The sequence below is a fragment of the Macrobrachium rosenbergii genome, chromosome 56 (assembly GCF_040412425.1).
Source record: "Macrobrachium rosenbergii isolate ZJJX-2024 chromosome 56, ASM4041242v1, whole genome shotgun sequence".
In the NCBI taxonomy this organism is placed as follows: Eukaryota; Metazoa; Arthropoda; class Malacostraca; order Decapoda; family Palaemonidae; genus Macrobrachium; species Macrobrachium rosenbergii.
In genome coordinates this window covers 19,861,522-19,877,638 of record NC_089796.1, presented here as the reverse complement: position 1 = coordinate 19,877,638, position 16,117 = coordinate 19,861,522, and the positions used below count along the sequence as shown (strand labels likewise).

Below are 16,117 nucleotides of genomic sequence, written 5' to 3'. Positions count from 1 at the left end.
GTAATAGTGGCCGAATGCAAGGCCTTTCTCAAACAGTGATCTAAAGAAGGAAACTCCTAAATTAGCTGTCGATTTTGGCTTCAGATGCTTTTAGGAAGGAGGCTAAATTTTTGACTGCTGAGTCATACTGTCTAAGTAGAATCTCTTTATCTGATTCTAAAACAGAGTGTTGACCATAGGTCAATGTTAAGCTCCTTTTGGGCTCACGAATTTTATAAAGTCCATAAAACTAGGGCATTCTGAATCCTGAAAGCTGACACAGACTTGAGACTGTACTGTCTGGGTCAGAATGGGCTTGGGAACTGGCTTCTAATCCCAGTTCCTGAAGAAGAGGGAACCAATTGCTCTTCGGCCAATAGGGGGCTACTAGGCTGGTTGACCTTGAATGTCCTGAGTTTGTGTAATACTTTTCAGCAGTAAATTTATTGGAGGAACAGATAAATCTTCTCCCAATTGTTCCAATCTACTGTCATTGCGTCTGTGGCGTCACGCCTGAGGGTCCAGGTTGGGGGGCCACATAACAGGGGAGTTGAAAGTTGCTCTCCAGTTCGCGACAGATCCATTTGAGGCCCGGACCCGGCGGCAAGTCCATTTGAAAGATTCCACGCCCAGGGACCCTCCGTCTCAACGGAGATGATCGGACAGGGAATCCCACCACGTTCCGTGCACCGCTAGGTGGGTGGCTGACAGGTGCCAGCCGCAGGCTTGTTCGCCAGGGAGAAGATAGCAACCATTACTTGGTTTACTCGACCTGATTGGAGCCACCCCTGTTGATGCAATGAAACTACCCTGCGTTGTCCAATACCAACCTGATATGAATCTGGTTGGGGGGGCGGATTTTCTTCAGAGTTAGAAAGACCGCCAGCTTCCAGGGTATTTATATGGAACTGCTGAAACATTGGCCAGACCACGTTCCTTGTACTTTCTGTTTTGGTGAATATCCCCCCCCAGCTTTAGGAAGCCGTCTGTGTGAACAACTAGTGCGGAGGGGGAAATTGAAGGAACTGTTTTGGGACAGGCCTCTGACTGAGGTCCAAGGTCAGCAGTCTTGTCTTTAAGATTCGGGAGGAATAGAGGAGACCTTGTCTCTGGAGCTTGACATTGGCTCTAATTTTCACACTCTGCTTATAAGTCTTTTTAATTTCGCTTTTAAGAGCAGGTCTGTCACTGAGGCAAACTGAAGAGACCCAAGGACTCCTTTTTTCTTGGGATCGCATGGGCCGTCGATGGATTTTTGAGGAATCTCCTAGAGAGATGCGATTCCTTCTCTTGGGAGTATGAAGAGATAGCTGCAGAGATGACAGATCCCACTGGAGACCCACCCTCGAGTAGGACGCTGACGAGGTAAAGGTAAGGGACCTGGCCTTGGGCCCGGTCCTGACGTAATCATCCTACATAGTTTTTGGTTTAAATGGCGTGGACATTTGACATTCGCAAAATTTTACTGCGTAGGTGGGAGTCTGAGAGGATCGCTTTTGGAAGGGGGTTCGTTACTGCTAATTGTGGGAGTTGTGGTGGTTGAGTGCCACCCGAGATAGTTTGGACCTAAGAGATGGTGATGGGATTTTTCCCACTGCTATCTTGAGGGCGGAACCATCTCTGGGATCAGCCCATCGAATCCAGGGGCTGGTTTTGGAGGTGGGACTCCTGGCTTTGTCCGGAAGCCCACTGAGTATGAGTTGGAGTGGGGAGTCAGTCCCCATTATGGGGGGCAGAACTCCAGCAGGCGGATTGGCTTATACTGGGCCACTGCAAGCGTACTGGTGCTATCCTGAAAGGGGCCAGGGCATGGGGGTGGACTGTTGGGAGTCAACTCACTTGTGCCATTGGTGGAGAATGCGAATACCTGACTGATCTACGATGACTTTCTTTGATATGACCAAGCAGTTTTGGGTGGTGGATGAACCAGTTTGTGTGTGGTGGTCTGATGTGTGCATGCTTGGCAGCTTGGGGTCTCTTACGTGGGCTTTGGGGAGTGTGTTGGGTGGGGGAAGCTGACAGTGGAGCTGCCCAGTTTGTCCTTTTTGATATGCTGTCGGGGTCTGTGCGGGGCTCTTGGGTGTCAGGTGTGCACTTTTGGACCTTTGCATGGACTGGTTTAAACTTATGGATTTGGCTTCTAGTTCTCCTCCCCTGGATCCGATGACTTAACGGCACTGGCAACGACTTCTGGCATGAACATGGATAATGGCTTGGCTGTTGGACAGAACTAAACACTGAGACACCAGGGTGTTAATAAATCTGTGGATTTGATTCAAATAATAGGGTCCTTATTGCACTAATGTAAACTTTATCATTAGATTACTTAATGTTTATACAGTGTAGTGAAGCAATTCGGCAAAGTGGAAAGAATTAAATTAGTTCTGAAAAGATAAGAGTCATTTTGTGCTTTTATCAAATTTCCTCTCCCTTGGAAGCTAGTGAGGCACAACAGAGACTCCATGGCCACATTCTAAAATGACTCAGTTGTCAGCACCTAAAGTGTTTTCAGTGAAAAACTTGAATGATGAGCCATTGACTTTGTTCAAGGCTGAAGAACATGGACCAGTCCCATGTACCAGAGCTCTTCCTCCTCTATGGCATGTTGCTATCTACAAGGAGGGAGGAAAAATTTGATAAAAGCTGCTGACTGCATTGAGAGCAAGGTTGGTTCCATTCCCATTGGAAATTTGAAACAGTATGGAAAGAATCTTCTAATAAAAGCTGGAAATGAGACTCAAGCAGTTCTGTTAGCTAACTTTAAACCCTCCTGAAAGTGGAAATATTAAATCTATTTCATCTCACAGATTCTTTAATACACTGAAAGGAGTAGTTTACTCAAAAGATCTGCATGTTTTTTAAAGAGAGGAGATTCTCCATCGATGCCCTCCTTGTGTATCTCATGTAAAAAAACTGGGTGGTGATGCAGTTATCCTTTTAACCTTCTCCTCCAATTACCTACCTGATACCATCAATAGCTGGGCTTGAGAGGATGCAGGTTAAAAAATATAAAAGAAGTCCTAGACAGTGTCAAAGAAATGCTTTGAATATGGCCACATTCAAAAAACTCTTCATGATAACAATAAAGATGTCCTGTGTGCTCTGCAGAGCACGATACTTTGATGATTGCAAAGCAGCCCGATACTGTTTTGCAAGGGTGATCACACACCAAACTCTAGGGCTTGTCCCAGATATAAATTTGAACAAGACGTGTTGGCAGTGGCAGATAATGAACATATTAGCATTAGTGAAGCAAAGCGACGGTAATGGGGCAAACAAAAGTGCCAACACTACGTATGCTTCTTGTAATAAAACTGGCGAAAACTTCCAACAATGTAAGGCCACCAATAACTGTGTCTGATGGAAGATATCACAAACCTGGTATTTCTCGAACCATAAATAATAATGAAATCTCCAAACTGGTGAGAAACTTTGTCGGCAAGTGCTTTGAAGTCCAGTAGCAAAAATTGTACTTCCAAAAGCACAGAAAATTTATCTTCCACTACATCCACAGCTGTCGATCTATCTCCAAAAATAAGAAAGTGCAAAATCGCCAATAATTCAGGAAAATATTCTGAAAATACTTCAAACCAAAAATAAGCTAAAGGAACAATCCAATTAGATAGAGCTAGTTCAGAGCCATCAATCGCCACAGCCACAAACAAAAATAATAATAAAACTCACGGTTGCAACTACAAAGAAACGCACAAGAAATAGTTCCCCAAATAATGATAATTTTATAATAAAACTTCAAATGGGTTCCAGTGTTTTTCAGAAGACATCTTCTCCTAGAAAGGTGGTTCCAAAAGTAGTTTCAGAACAAAACATCTGAGTTTATACTAATTCAGTCTTGCCGCCTAAGACAAATAGGGATTAGTGGTGCACAGAACCACAGCAATAATTTGAACATCAGGTTCATAATAAAAAATATGAAGATCAACCAAAGACCCTGAACACCAATTCAGATGAAAAGGGATTAAGAAACAACTCTTATAAAGGAGAATTTCCCACTCCACCCTAGGAACAGTACTTCCCCTCCAAGGAGTGGGAAGTAGCACATCTACCACCCTTAGCATTCTTGCTCGATATTCTTCAGTGGAACTGTAAAGGTCCTCTAGAGTCGTACAGAAGACCTAAAGTTTTAATGCATGAAGTTAATCCAGGATTAGATGTCTACAGGAAACAATGTTAGGCAACTCTGTTTATAATCCTGACTAAATTATTCAACATTTAAATCATATCCCCAATTGAGTGATCGTGTCATGGAGGTGCTGCAATTATTATTACAAATCTCTACAGCACTCCACAATACAATTAAATACAACACTACAAGCTATCGCTTATTTCAGTCATTTTGGAAAAGAGGATAACAATCTGCTCCTTATACCTTCCACCAGACCTGATTTTAACATTGGAGATATTCAGTCAGCACTGACCAACTTCCAGCTCCTTTACTTTTGCTAGTGATTTTAATGCCCACACAATCCCTTTGGGAAGCCGGTTTTAGATAGTAAAGGGAAATTAATCGAAGACCCATTACAGGAATGATGTTACCCTGTATAATACCGGGTCAATGACTTTCCACAACATTCACGTATACATTTCTCTGCACTGGACCTTAGTATTTCTTCAACTAGTATCCACCTTGATTTTAATTGGTCTGTTAATGAAGATTTAAATGGAAGTGATCACTACCCGATCCATTTGAAATATGCTCTAGAATGCTCCATCTGAAGTTTTACCTAAGAAAGTGGAAGGTAGAGGACGCAGACTGGGATAAATTTAGTAAGGGTGTCAATCTAGATAGGGAGCTTGAGTCCTTTCATTCTCATCTATAGATGCCTATGATTACTTTATTGAATCTACTGAAGAGTGCTGAAAGCTCATTCCAAAACAAAAGGCAAACCCTCACGTAGACCTGCAGGTTCCACTGGTGGAATAAGACACGTGGTATCTGAGAAAAGTGACCTAGAAATTCACAGACATTTCAAAACTAGTGGCTCCCCTCAGTCTAAGTTAATCTACAAACGTGGCACAGCCAGCCAGCTATGGCTTTATAAGAAAGCCAAAGAGAATGTTGGCTTTACTATATAATGGAATAAACTCTAAAGCACCCCACTAAGAGGTGGTGTGGCACAAAATAAGGAAACTGGAGGAAAATTTGGCGTCACCATTGCCCTGTTAAAAATAAATGACACTCTAATCCACAGAGCCCACTGAAGTTGCCAATGAGCTAGGAAAACACTTTTCTAAAAGTTTCCAGCCCCTAACAATTATTCTCAAATTTCAGCAAATTAGGAATTCTGAAATGTGTCTGAAGTTGATTCAGAAAATCTTGAACCACAATCACAAATTTTTCCCTTAAGAGAACTTCGCTGAGGCGCCTCAAGTGAATCACAGCTCCAGGTGAGGATACAATCATATATGAAATGCTGAAACACTCCTGATGATGCAAAAAATATTTACTGGAAGATTATAAACAAAATATGGAAACTGGAATTTTACCCAAGGACTGGAAAATATCCATAATTGTCCCAGTTAAAAGCTAATAAAGATGCTTCCCTAAGCCACCAGCTATAGACCAATAGCTCTTACCAGCTGTGTATATAAGCTGATGGAGAAAATGATAAATACTAGACTGGTTTGGCACCTGGAGACCAAAAGGATTACATCGCCATTTCAATTTGGTTTCAGAAAAAGCCACCCTTGATCCCTTGCGAGGCTGACCAACCAAATCCAGCAAGGATTCGCCAAAAGTGTCAGACCATTGGCATATTTTTGACTGGAGAGCATATGACACTACCTGGAGAATTGGCATCGCCCAAACAATTGTACAAGATGGGCATATGGAAGAATGGTCAGTTTATATTTCCTTTTTATCCAGACAGACTTTTGTTGTAGTGGGAAACTCCTTCTCCCAACCTTATGCAGGAGGAAGGAGTTCCCTAAGGCGTTTTATGTACACTTTTCAGTGGGCAATAAATAATGTGATTGAAAAAATCTCGCCCCTGTTAAATGCGTTCTTTTTGTCGATGACCTTGCAATATGTCGCACTGAGATGATTCCTTGTCCGTATGTAAACATTTGCAAAGTCTATTAATGCTATTACTAAGTGGGCTGATGAGAATGGTTTCATTCTCCTCTTCCAAAACAGTTGCAGTAAGATTCACTAGTGCCAAGGTGGAAGAGGTTCCCACACCCTAGTTTAAAAGGGTCCATCCTTCACGAGTGAAGTTAAATTTGGGGATGACTATTGACCATAATTCATGGCTGAGTCACACAAATGCTCCTAAAGTTTAATGTTAAACAATCTATGAATATTTTGAAGTGTCTGGATTTAGTTGGGGCTGATAAGAAATCCCTTTCTGAGCGGCGCGACTCCTGTGTCGATCTGGGTTAGATCTATGGCTGTCAGATTTATTCCTCAGCCTGTAAACCAAGTTAAAGGAACTGGATGTTGTACAACATGGGGTTGGAGAATATGCTCAGGGGCTTCTAGAACTTCGCCTGTTGAAAGCATTTATGTTTCCATTGACAGATCATTTACCCCTGATCTAGAAGGCAGCTAGGGTTATGATACATGGATAGATGAAAAGTGCTCCCAAAAATCCCTCCTTTCAAGCACTAAAGGAAACAGACTCTAAGTTTTCTAGTACAAGAGCTTCTAAACCATTCCAAATACCTGACTGAATGAGGATGTTAGAATAATCACCTTAAATCCCAGAAAGTCCTGAAGTAGAATATCCTGTAAATCCTCCATGGCTTATCCCAGAAGCATCAATATGTAAGAAACTGTTTAACAAAAGGACTGCACTGTAGAAAGGGTGGGGCAAATTCTTAGAGCACGTATGTTACCCATACTAATTTTACAAAATTTATACAGATGGATCTAAGTCAGATAGTGGTGTTGTCATAGCTGTTATCCTTGGTGATACAGCGTGCACAGCTAAGTACCTGACTCTGCATCAATATTTACTGCCGAATTAACAGCCGTTTTGTCTGCCTAGATTTAGTTTTCAAAGTAGTGACTCTAATTTTTGTCATATACTCAGACTCTAGAAGCACCTTAGAAGCTATTAAAAATTTAAGCTTTCATCCATTAATTGAAAAAAAGTTCAGGAGTGGCTTTTCAGAGATATTGTCGACGTAAATCAGTCTCTTTCTGTTGGGTCCCTTCACCGTGGGGATTCGCGGAAACGAGATATGACAGGGAAGAAAGCTGCTAGTATTTTATCAGAAACCTCTTTTAGAAAAGTGCCTCATACAGATCTAAAAGGTCCTATTAGATCTTATGTTTTAAATAAATGGCAAGAAAGGTGGACTTCTCCCCTTCTTATAATAAGAAATATAGAAAATATTAGGGATAATGTACTGCCGTGGTCTCTGTCATTCAGCTTGACAGACGAACAGAGGTTATTTAACGAGATTAAGGATTGGGGTACACCTGCACAACCCATCAGTTTATTTTAGAAGGAAGCAGCCACTCAGAGTGTGCTTACTGTGACGAGACACTAACAGTGGAGCACATTCTGGTGGTCTGCCCCAGATATTTTAAACTAAAGAGAGAGATATTTTCAGGTAAATCCCTGTCTGATATTTTGGGAGATGAAGCTATGATATTTCTGCTATCATCTCTTTTTTAAATATTAAATTTTTAACGATATTTAATTTTATTTAATTTATTACATCAATGTAGAATTTTAATGACACTTTTTTTTTTTTTTTTGTATATAGCACATCATTCATTAAACTTCATACCCTTATTTATTGGTCACATCACTTCATTTTATTTATTAATCATTTCCTTCATGAATTCATAACTGAACATAATTTATTTTCTTTTCCATTACGGCGCTGAATGGCCTTGGCCCCAGTGCCTGAGCTTCTCCTAAATATCATACATCCATCACTGGAGACCCAACACTGAAACCGGGACTCCCGGAGTCAAGCGGGACTTCTCTCTGTTCAGTTGAAAACCTACGCGACTCCAGGAAATTGACTATGGGCGTAGCCTTCTGACACTCCGGAACTGTTGGTGCCCAAATTATCCAGCCGTCTAAATCTGCTGAGGATATCCTCGAAGAGACGGGTTGTTGGCCTGCCGTGTCCGCCAGCATGGCCTCCTGGGCGCAATGTTTCAGACTTGAAAGGGCATGACCCTGAAGGAGTAGGCTTGATTCGAGTCTGAAACCGGGGAACTGGAGAGAAGTTCCGCGCAACCGGACGTGGATAATAAGCGTCTGAAAGATCGATAGAGGTGGTGAGCGGCCCACGCGGAAGTAGAGTCCGTGACTTGAGCTACCGTGGCATGCGGTTTGTCGCATTTTTGTAGAGATTTAGACGCGACAGATCCAGGATCACTCTTTGCTGATCGGAGTCTTTTTGGGAACAGTGAATAACCTGCCTTGAAACTTGAGGTGCCTTGCACTTTTTTATTGCTCGTTTGTTGAGCAATTCTGTCACGTAATCCTTTAGGATTGATGTGGTGGCTGGTAAAACCTGGTTAGAGGAGGAGGGTTTTTGATCCAGCTCCATCCTAGTCCTTGGACACAATGCTGTGTGCCCAAGGGCTGAAGGTCCATTGGTCCCTGAACCAAAACAGGCGACCGCCTACCTGTGTTCTCTCAGTGGGAGGGAGTGGGTTTATTCCCCTACCACGTCCAGGTCTTCCCCTTGGGGTGGTGTTGGGCTTCCTCTATGAGGGACTTTGCCTCTTCCTCCTTGCAACCCTATTAAGGCCGTGAAAGTAGCCACGGCCTCATATGTGGGGGTTATACGTACGTGAACCACATAGGAGGGTGCAGCTGGTTGGACCAGCACATACTGTTGGGGATGAGCCTTGGAAGTAGAAGGCTGTGCTACTGCCGACCGGGACGGCTTGACTACGCCTGATGGGTGGGGCCTCTTATGCCCCCTGAAGCGTTTGCCTCCTCTCGATTGGGGCCGGCCGATTCTGGGGTCTTGGCGCTATAGGCAGAAATGCCCCAGCGAGAACGAAGACTCTGGTTGGGCCCGTAGCCTCGGCCATAACGTTTGTGACCTCCTCTTCAGGAAGAGGTTAGGTCCCCAGATCGAGCTTTAACGAGCTTGTTAGGCTGGTAGTGGGATAGTAGCATCGGCAAAGATGAACTCCTACATTCCAGTCTGGCCATGATAAACTCGAACAAGTCAGACTGGAAGCCAGCCAGCAAGATTTAGCCAAAACTTGGAAGAATGGTTCGTCCGGCAGGAGACGGCAGTAGCCGTGAAGGCATAACGGAGTTCAAGGACCGGCTAACTTAATCCGAGCATCAAACTCCGCCAATAATAGCTTCCGCAGCTTGGGAGCTGCTCACTGAATTATGCGTGGAAGCGCAGAAGGGGTCCAGCTTCCCCGACCGTGAAAGTGGACGGGGCGCCCACCAGAACTCATTACTTCCTGGGAATACCAGGGAAGTAGGGTCTGTCTCTTAGCTGTGGTAACGGATTACCATCAAGCACGCCGGGTCGGAGCCAGAGCGACTTTGTCCAAGCAAGGGGTGGGTAGCTTGTCTCCCAGGCGAACATAGTAAAGTTGCTCTTGAAAGGAGTCAACTCGTATTGTCGCCTGCCACTCCGTCAGAGTGCGCAGAAGAGCCGACTGAGCTTGGTCCCTAGGGGCGATGACAGTCTCCCTAGGAACCTTGTCTGACCGAAACCAAGCTTCCTCTGTAAGCCTCACGGCCTGGGTAAGGGGCAGAGATCGGGGAAGAACTCCAATTTCCTCCAACCGCCTCGTTACCAAGACCATCAAGTGTCAGCTTGCCATCATGTTGATGGCCCGAGTGCGGCGCCAAGGGTTACCGACATCGAATCCATGGAGGTCCGGCAGTGTCGGGATAACATACTGTGGTTCGGCTGGGGGTGGGTGAGCCATTCCACGCCAGTATGTTATCATGACTGGCCAACTCTCAGAGATTTTATTAAATCTCATCTAGTCCTCTGTAAACCTCTTATAGAGCTGATTTGCAGAGGCCTCAAGCGCCGGAACAGGTTGGCGAGGAGGACTTGGTTTGCAGCCCTTACTCGCGCTTTGCCGGAGGAACCAGACTTGCTCCCCGGAGGCTACAGGTCCTGAAACCTTAGCTCTTCGACGGGGAAGGGCGTGCCTTCTGGAAGTCGAGGACTTGTAGCCCTTCGCCTTCCATGAAGTCTTCAACTTCAACTTGGGATAGCAGACAGAGCTCTATCACCCAAGGAGGAAGACTTCACGAAACCTGCAAAAGAAGAGATGGATGAAGCAGGGGAGTCAAAAAGGGGGCCCGCCCCAACAACCTCACTTACCTCACCACTTACCACCTGGTCCTGCTCTGTGTGTCATCGGTTCAGGTTAGATCCAAGCGGCTATCCTCCGAGACCTCAGCGTTGAGGATATCCACTTTGGGGTGGCTGGGTCTCATCCCGGATTTGCTGGATGATAGGGTGGCAAGATCTTCAGGCACTGGGCGCCGCCACCCGTGCGCCGGGGTAGAGCAAGTCCTCAACCTGGCGTCGAGGACGAGGGCTTCCCCAACGGAACGTTCCTGCCAAACCCAGCCACCCAGGCCCGGAGGGATTCCAAGGCAGACTTCTTGGAAGCCGTCCATCTGTAAGAAAACCAACAATTAGCTAAGAACGAAAACCAGTCCGGGAACCTCATTAAACAATATACAATATGAGGAGCATAAAGCGGGAGTAAAAAGACTGTCACTTACCGACTCATCCTGGACAGTTGTGCAGAGAGCGAAGCAAACCTCACAACTATCCCGGTGCCAGACAACCAGGTCATCCAGTCGGACCGCATTAACCAGCGTGGGTCCGGCATACTATGTGACCGTAAGGTTGTTGGAGGAGCGGTACACCCTGCCCTCAGCGAACAGTCTGTAAGTAGAAAAGTACATGAACCTCCCACCCTAAGCAATCTAAAGCCAGCAAGGCCGGAAACTCAACTACAACCGAATACTCCGGTGGAGAAGAACTCCCTTATCATAAACTGGGCCAATAAGCTCTAAATTACACAGAGTGGAAGGTAAAGGTTTCCAGACCCCGGAGTACTCCGGGGAATGAAAGAAAGAGAAACCAGGAACTAACCATAAGGGCCGCCAGTAAAATAACGGCGGAGCCCCCGGGTATAGGACCGGACTCACGTATATCTATAATATATAAAGGAGAGTACTCCTGTAGAAAAACAGACTTATCTAAAAAACAATAACAAAAATAATAACAATAACAAGTGATGGTAAAACTCAAGAAAACGGAGGATCCGCCTCCTTATATAATGAAAAAATCTTCCGCCTCTTACTTCCTGCCGGAGAAACAAGACGGGTAAAATGCTCGTATGTTCATAACATAGGCTGAAGCAATTATATTTTACCGTATCAACGAAGCTGACGGGAGACGAGGAATGGATAGTGACTCGAACACGTTCGAAAGTAAACGAACCACCAACCCCAATACAGCGATGCTAGGGACGATATGGGAGGGAGCGAATCCCTCTACCAACAGGAGGAGTCCCTGAACTCGGAGAAAACGCCATCTAGCGTCACCCGCGAGTAGAGCAAGGCTGGAGAGAGAGGGGGAGGGGGAGGAGTAGGCTACCAGGAAGGAACAGGAGATCGAGGGAGAACATATCACCCGCTAACTGCATCCTACTCCAAGACAATGAATCTTGGAGGGTAGTCTCACTACTGAAGCAACGCAACCGAAGCCCGACTCCTGCCTGCAGGCGAAAGCCTAATATGGACCTAACCTAGTATAGCTGGGAGAAAAAGGGAGGAGTGCAGAAGGAGGAGGAAGCAACAGGGGAGAGAAAATTTTGTGCAGAACCAACCGGATCGAGAATGGCGGGCAAGGGGGCGACTAGCCTAGAGGAAACACATCCAAAGAACCGATTCCCCCAATTGGGAGGAAGAGAACTAAGGGGCTCACTCTGCCCACCAAAAACGACCCTGGAGGAAACAGCAACCAAAAACTCCCCTAACCTGAACTCCCACCCAGGGCAAGGGGATGGAAGCAAATGCCTACTCATTGCAAAATAACCATCACACATAAAGAATGGAACCAAAATGTGCTCAATAGAGAGCGTAGCCTACACCTCGGGAAGCGGTTAGATCTGAGGCTGCCGCCACCACACCGAGGTAAAACTACCCAATAAAATAAATAAAATTAAACAAAAAGAGAGCACCATCTTTCAAGCAAAAATTAATTAGCCTAGCAAGACTAAAATAAACAGGAACCCAACCTGGAGGGGGTACCTAGATCGGGCATCACCTCACAAAGGCCGATAGGCCAATTGAACGAATTCATAAGGGAGCCACCGCAAAGGAACCACCAGGAAGGGAACCAAGGGGGCAAAATCTATCTATAACGACGAGGAGACAACTCCAACTGAAAAGAACAGAAGGAGTCGCCTCGCGGTTGACGTGGCTGGCGGGGGACGCCGTGGCGACATAATTAGATCTCAATATTTATGAAAATACTAGACCGTAACAGCCAAAAAATAGAACAAAACCCCACAAGAAGATGGTACTTAACTTAGAGATGGTAAAGCTGCTCGACGCCATCATAGATGTAAGAAAATCCAAATAAAAGGAAGACGAGCACACAAAAGAAACGGTGAATTCACGTGCTAGAAAATGGAATGAGGTAGGTGGCGCTGGTGTCGCCGTCCTGGCGGGTGTTGAGTGTAGGGGCTGTAACGGCTCACCGCTCTGTTCCGGGGATTTTGATAGGGAGAGATCTTTCGAGTAGGTTTCCGTGGTAGTGGTATTTCACTCACCCTTCTTTATACCGACGTCTTCCTAGAAGGCGCTCGACTGGGGGTAGTAACCCCAGCTTTCCTGAAAGCTCTTTTTCTCTGGTATATCTAGCAATGTTATACCTAGAAATTCGTGCTGTAATGGAATTTCACCGGCTGACACGGGACTGGACTCAGAAAATACTGTTTGGCCTAAGGCAGCTACAAAAGCCTAGGCCATGAAGCTTCTTATCATAGCGTAGGTTATGAGATTCACACACACATTCACTAATTTAAGGTAAATATGTGTTTATTCTTTATTTTTATTAGTTTGTAGGTTGAATGTGTGTATGTGCGTAGGATAGTCTAAGTTAATTATTAGCTTAGGTGAACAAAGCTCTCTCTACCAAACTTGGTTTTGGACCTATTAGTGTGGTTAAAGGTGATTACAGTACATCTACGTGTCAGTCTACCTTCAACCACACCATTAGCTATTTTAATTCCTTCTTCCTAACTTCCTATACCATCTGCTGACTATATTTTCCCAATGTAAGTTATGTATACTTCCCTGTACACCTTTAACTTCACTGTCTTTCTAGCTCATTTCCATCCCAAATTAACTTATTTACTGTTGCCTCATCTTTCTTATTGCTATAACTTAATTACACCCATAACCAAATTTCACTCATTCTTTGCAGCTAAAATTTGAACCTATTTTAACTTGTGCTTCAACCAGGTTGTGGCGGAATTTCAAAACACAAAAAACAGTACACAACACTCACCCTGGTCCTCGGTTGCTGGAAGATGGAGTAAGGCGTCCACGGTCGCCAACACAGCACACAAAACCACACAAACCAAACCAAAACAGAAAAACACACGACTCACGAACATACAGCAACAAGAACAGCACACTAACAAGGAAAAACAACAACTCTGAATCAGCACACAAACAAACTGTTTAAGACCAAAAAAAGCTCTGACTCAAAAACTGCCTCCAAAACCGAAAAATCCTCACATATATTCCACAGACAGACAGCGCCGCAAACAAACTAACGACCTCATCCCTCTTCCAACAACCGAAGCACTCACTAACGACAATTACACTCTCTCTCTCTCTCTCTCTCTCTCTCTCTCTCTCTCTCTCTCTCTCTCTCTCTCTCTCTCTCTCTCTCACAAAACGTTGGGAAATGCTAAATAAAAACAAATTTATTCATCCCTCTATAAGGTAATGATCAGATATCCCTCCAGCCACTCCTGTTCTCACTTTTTTATTCATGGACTTGCTGTGCCATTGACTTTGTGCTAATTACCTCTCAGCTATACCTATCTCTGGATCTGTCATGTTCTATGTACAACAGTTACCCTTTCACATGCTAAAACAGTCAGGCACAGATTCATTCTATCTCAAACACAGTTTCACTTTCATTATATTCCTGCACACTTAATAGCACAAATTTTTCTTGTGCAACACTCAATAATTGTTATACAATTCTTGAACTAGTCTGCCCAAGAGATTTACTGACTTGACAAGCACTACCCCTCCTTTCATTCTTCATCTTGGCTACCTCAAAGAAAATCATACTGTTCTTCTCTGTCATTCATACTCTGCTCTGTCATCATTGTTTCTGTAACTGTTTTAACGTCCAGCTTTCAGTCCACAAATAAGCTATCATATATTTCTTTCCTACACCACATCCATTCAAAACCCAAGACTTAGCCTTATTTTTCTACTTTTTTTTTTTTTTAGTAACAGTGTCAGTATAGTGCCACAAACTCCATGGTTCCTAGCCATTTTGTGATTTTCACACCACACAGAATGGTAGCAAGAATTTGAGATAAATGCTGGTGTCTATCTGGGATCAGCACTGAGCCCTTTGCTGTTTATTATTTTGCAGTAATGGAATTGGGGATTGGGAGGTGATGTATGGAGGTGATCTAGTGCTTACTACAGAATCTAAGGAGAGGTGGAAATGCTTAAAGGTTGAAGAGTGGAGTGGAAAGAAAACTGAAAATTAGCATATGCAAAACAAAGCTTATAGTGACTGGAAAGGAAGCAAGGGAAAAGGTATTATTAGGAGGTTGGCCAGTTGGAAAATGTGTGAGGGTGAACTCTATAATGTAACAGACGATGTTACTAGAAATTATTTTGGATTACAAAAGAGACATTGAATAAGAAAGTCATGGTGACTGGAGCAATGTACTAGAAGAGAAGGGGGTTAAAAATCATTGTGATAAAGGGGCAGGTGGTAGAAGAGATACAAGCAGGGATTGAGAAAGCAGTAAGAAGAACGTAGCTGCATTATGGCTGAAATGGCACGACACCCAGAGCACAATATTGGCAAATATGTATGTGTATGTATATATATGTTTATATAATGGAAAAACGAGAAAGAGAAGTGGTGTTTTTATTCTTTTGGGAATGAATTGGTGAGATACTTGACACTGCATCTTAGTTACTAGAGCTTGAATGCGTGGTTGAATGCCAGAGTGTGCACAGCGTAAGTCCCCTTCAAAATTCAGCCTGTTTCTGTATTTGGTCTTGAGAGCAACGAGCGTGGAAAATGCAGCTTGACAAAGGTACTTGGATCCGAACGAGTCCAACTAGAGTAGTAAACTAGAAAACTAACGTTATAAGGCGATACTTTTGCATTTTTTCATAAACTTGTGAATATTAGTTCCTCACTCTTGTTAAGAGAATAACGAATATAATTAGAGAATATTTTATTTTTCTCTAGGGCTCGCGCACCCCTTGGTAATTGCTGACACCCCCCAGGTTGAGAACCACTGATCAAGAGGCTTTTGCAGTTGACTGTCAAAGATTTGCTGTTCTAAAAATCTTAGCTCAAGAGGAGTAGGCGATCAGTGAGGACTGGTTTAATATAAAAAATCGAGCTGCAGGAAGAAATGTACTGGGATACGGGATAACAAGACAGTATCCTTGAAATCAGATGAGACCTGGGATACAATAAAAATAGACAAAACCAAAAGTTGTGTGGACAAATGTCAAAGAGGAGATGAAGAACATAGAGTAGAATGTCCCAAGTAATCAATTCTAGGTAGTGAAGTTATATGAAGATAAGAAAGGACAAGACTATGTGGACAAAAAGACCGATAATGTTGACAAAGCCATGCATTCAGGAAGTGGCATTGGTGTTTGGGTAGCCCTCAGAATTATTCATGAAATATCCAAGGGTGAAAAGAAAGAGGAAAATACCTGACAAAACGAGGCAGGGGTAGATAACTTCAGAATAAAAAGAAGGACTGTTGGGCGCAATATTGTTTTGAAGTCATGAATACGAGATATGAGGAGAATAAGTGGCTTCCCAGAAACTGACGAAGACCTTAATGTGCTTATGGGTGAATTCACAGATTTTGAAAAGGAAATTTAAAACTTCAGGTTATGAT

At 43.9% G+C, this 16,117-nt stretch overlaps 2 protein-coding genes across 5 annotated transcripts in view; one reads left to right on the top strand and one right to left on the bottom strand.

Moving 5' to 3' along the window:
* The window catches only part of LOC136836086 (vacuolar protein sorting-associated protein 26C), a 340,756-nt gene that overhangs the window by 125,531 nt on the left and 199,108 nt on the right, over positions 1-16,117 (top strand). The window lies entirely within an intron of this gene.
* LOC136836111 (uncharacterized) overlaps positions 1-16,117 on the bottom strand; it is a 169,609-nt gene that overhangs the window by 52,334 nt on the left and 101,158 nt on the right. The window contains exons 13-14 of the mRNA XM_067100102.1: positions 14,023-14,057; positions 13,728-13,902 (exon numbers count right to left, since the gene is read on the bottom strand). Coding sequence (XP_066956203.1) covers positions 13,728-13,902; positions 14,023-14,057 — 210 coding nt within the window. The remainder of the gene's footprint in view (positions 1-13,727; positions 13,903-14,022; positions 14,058-16,117) is intronic.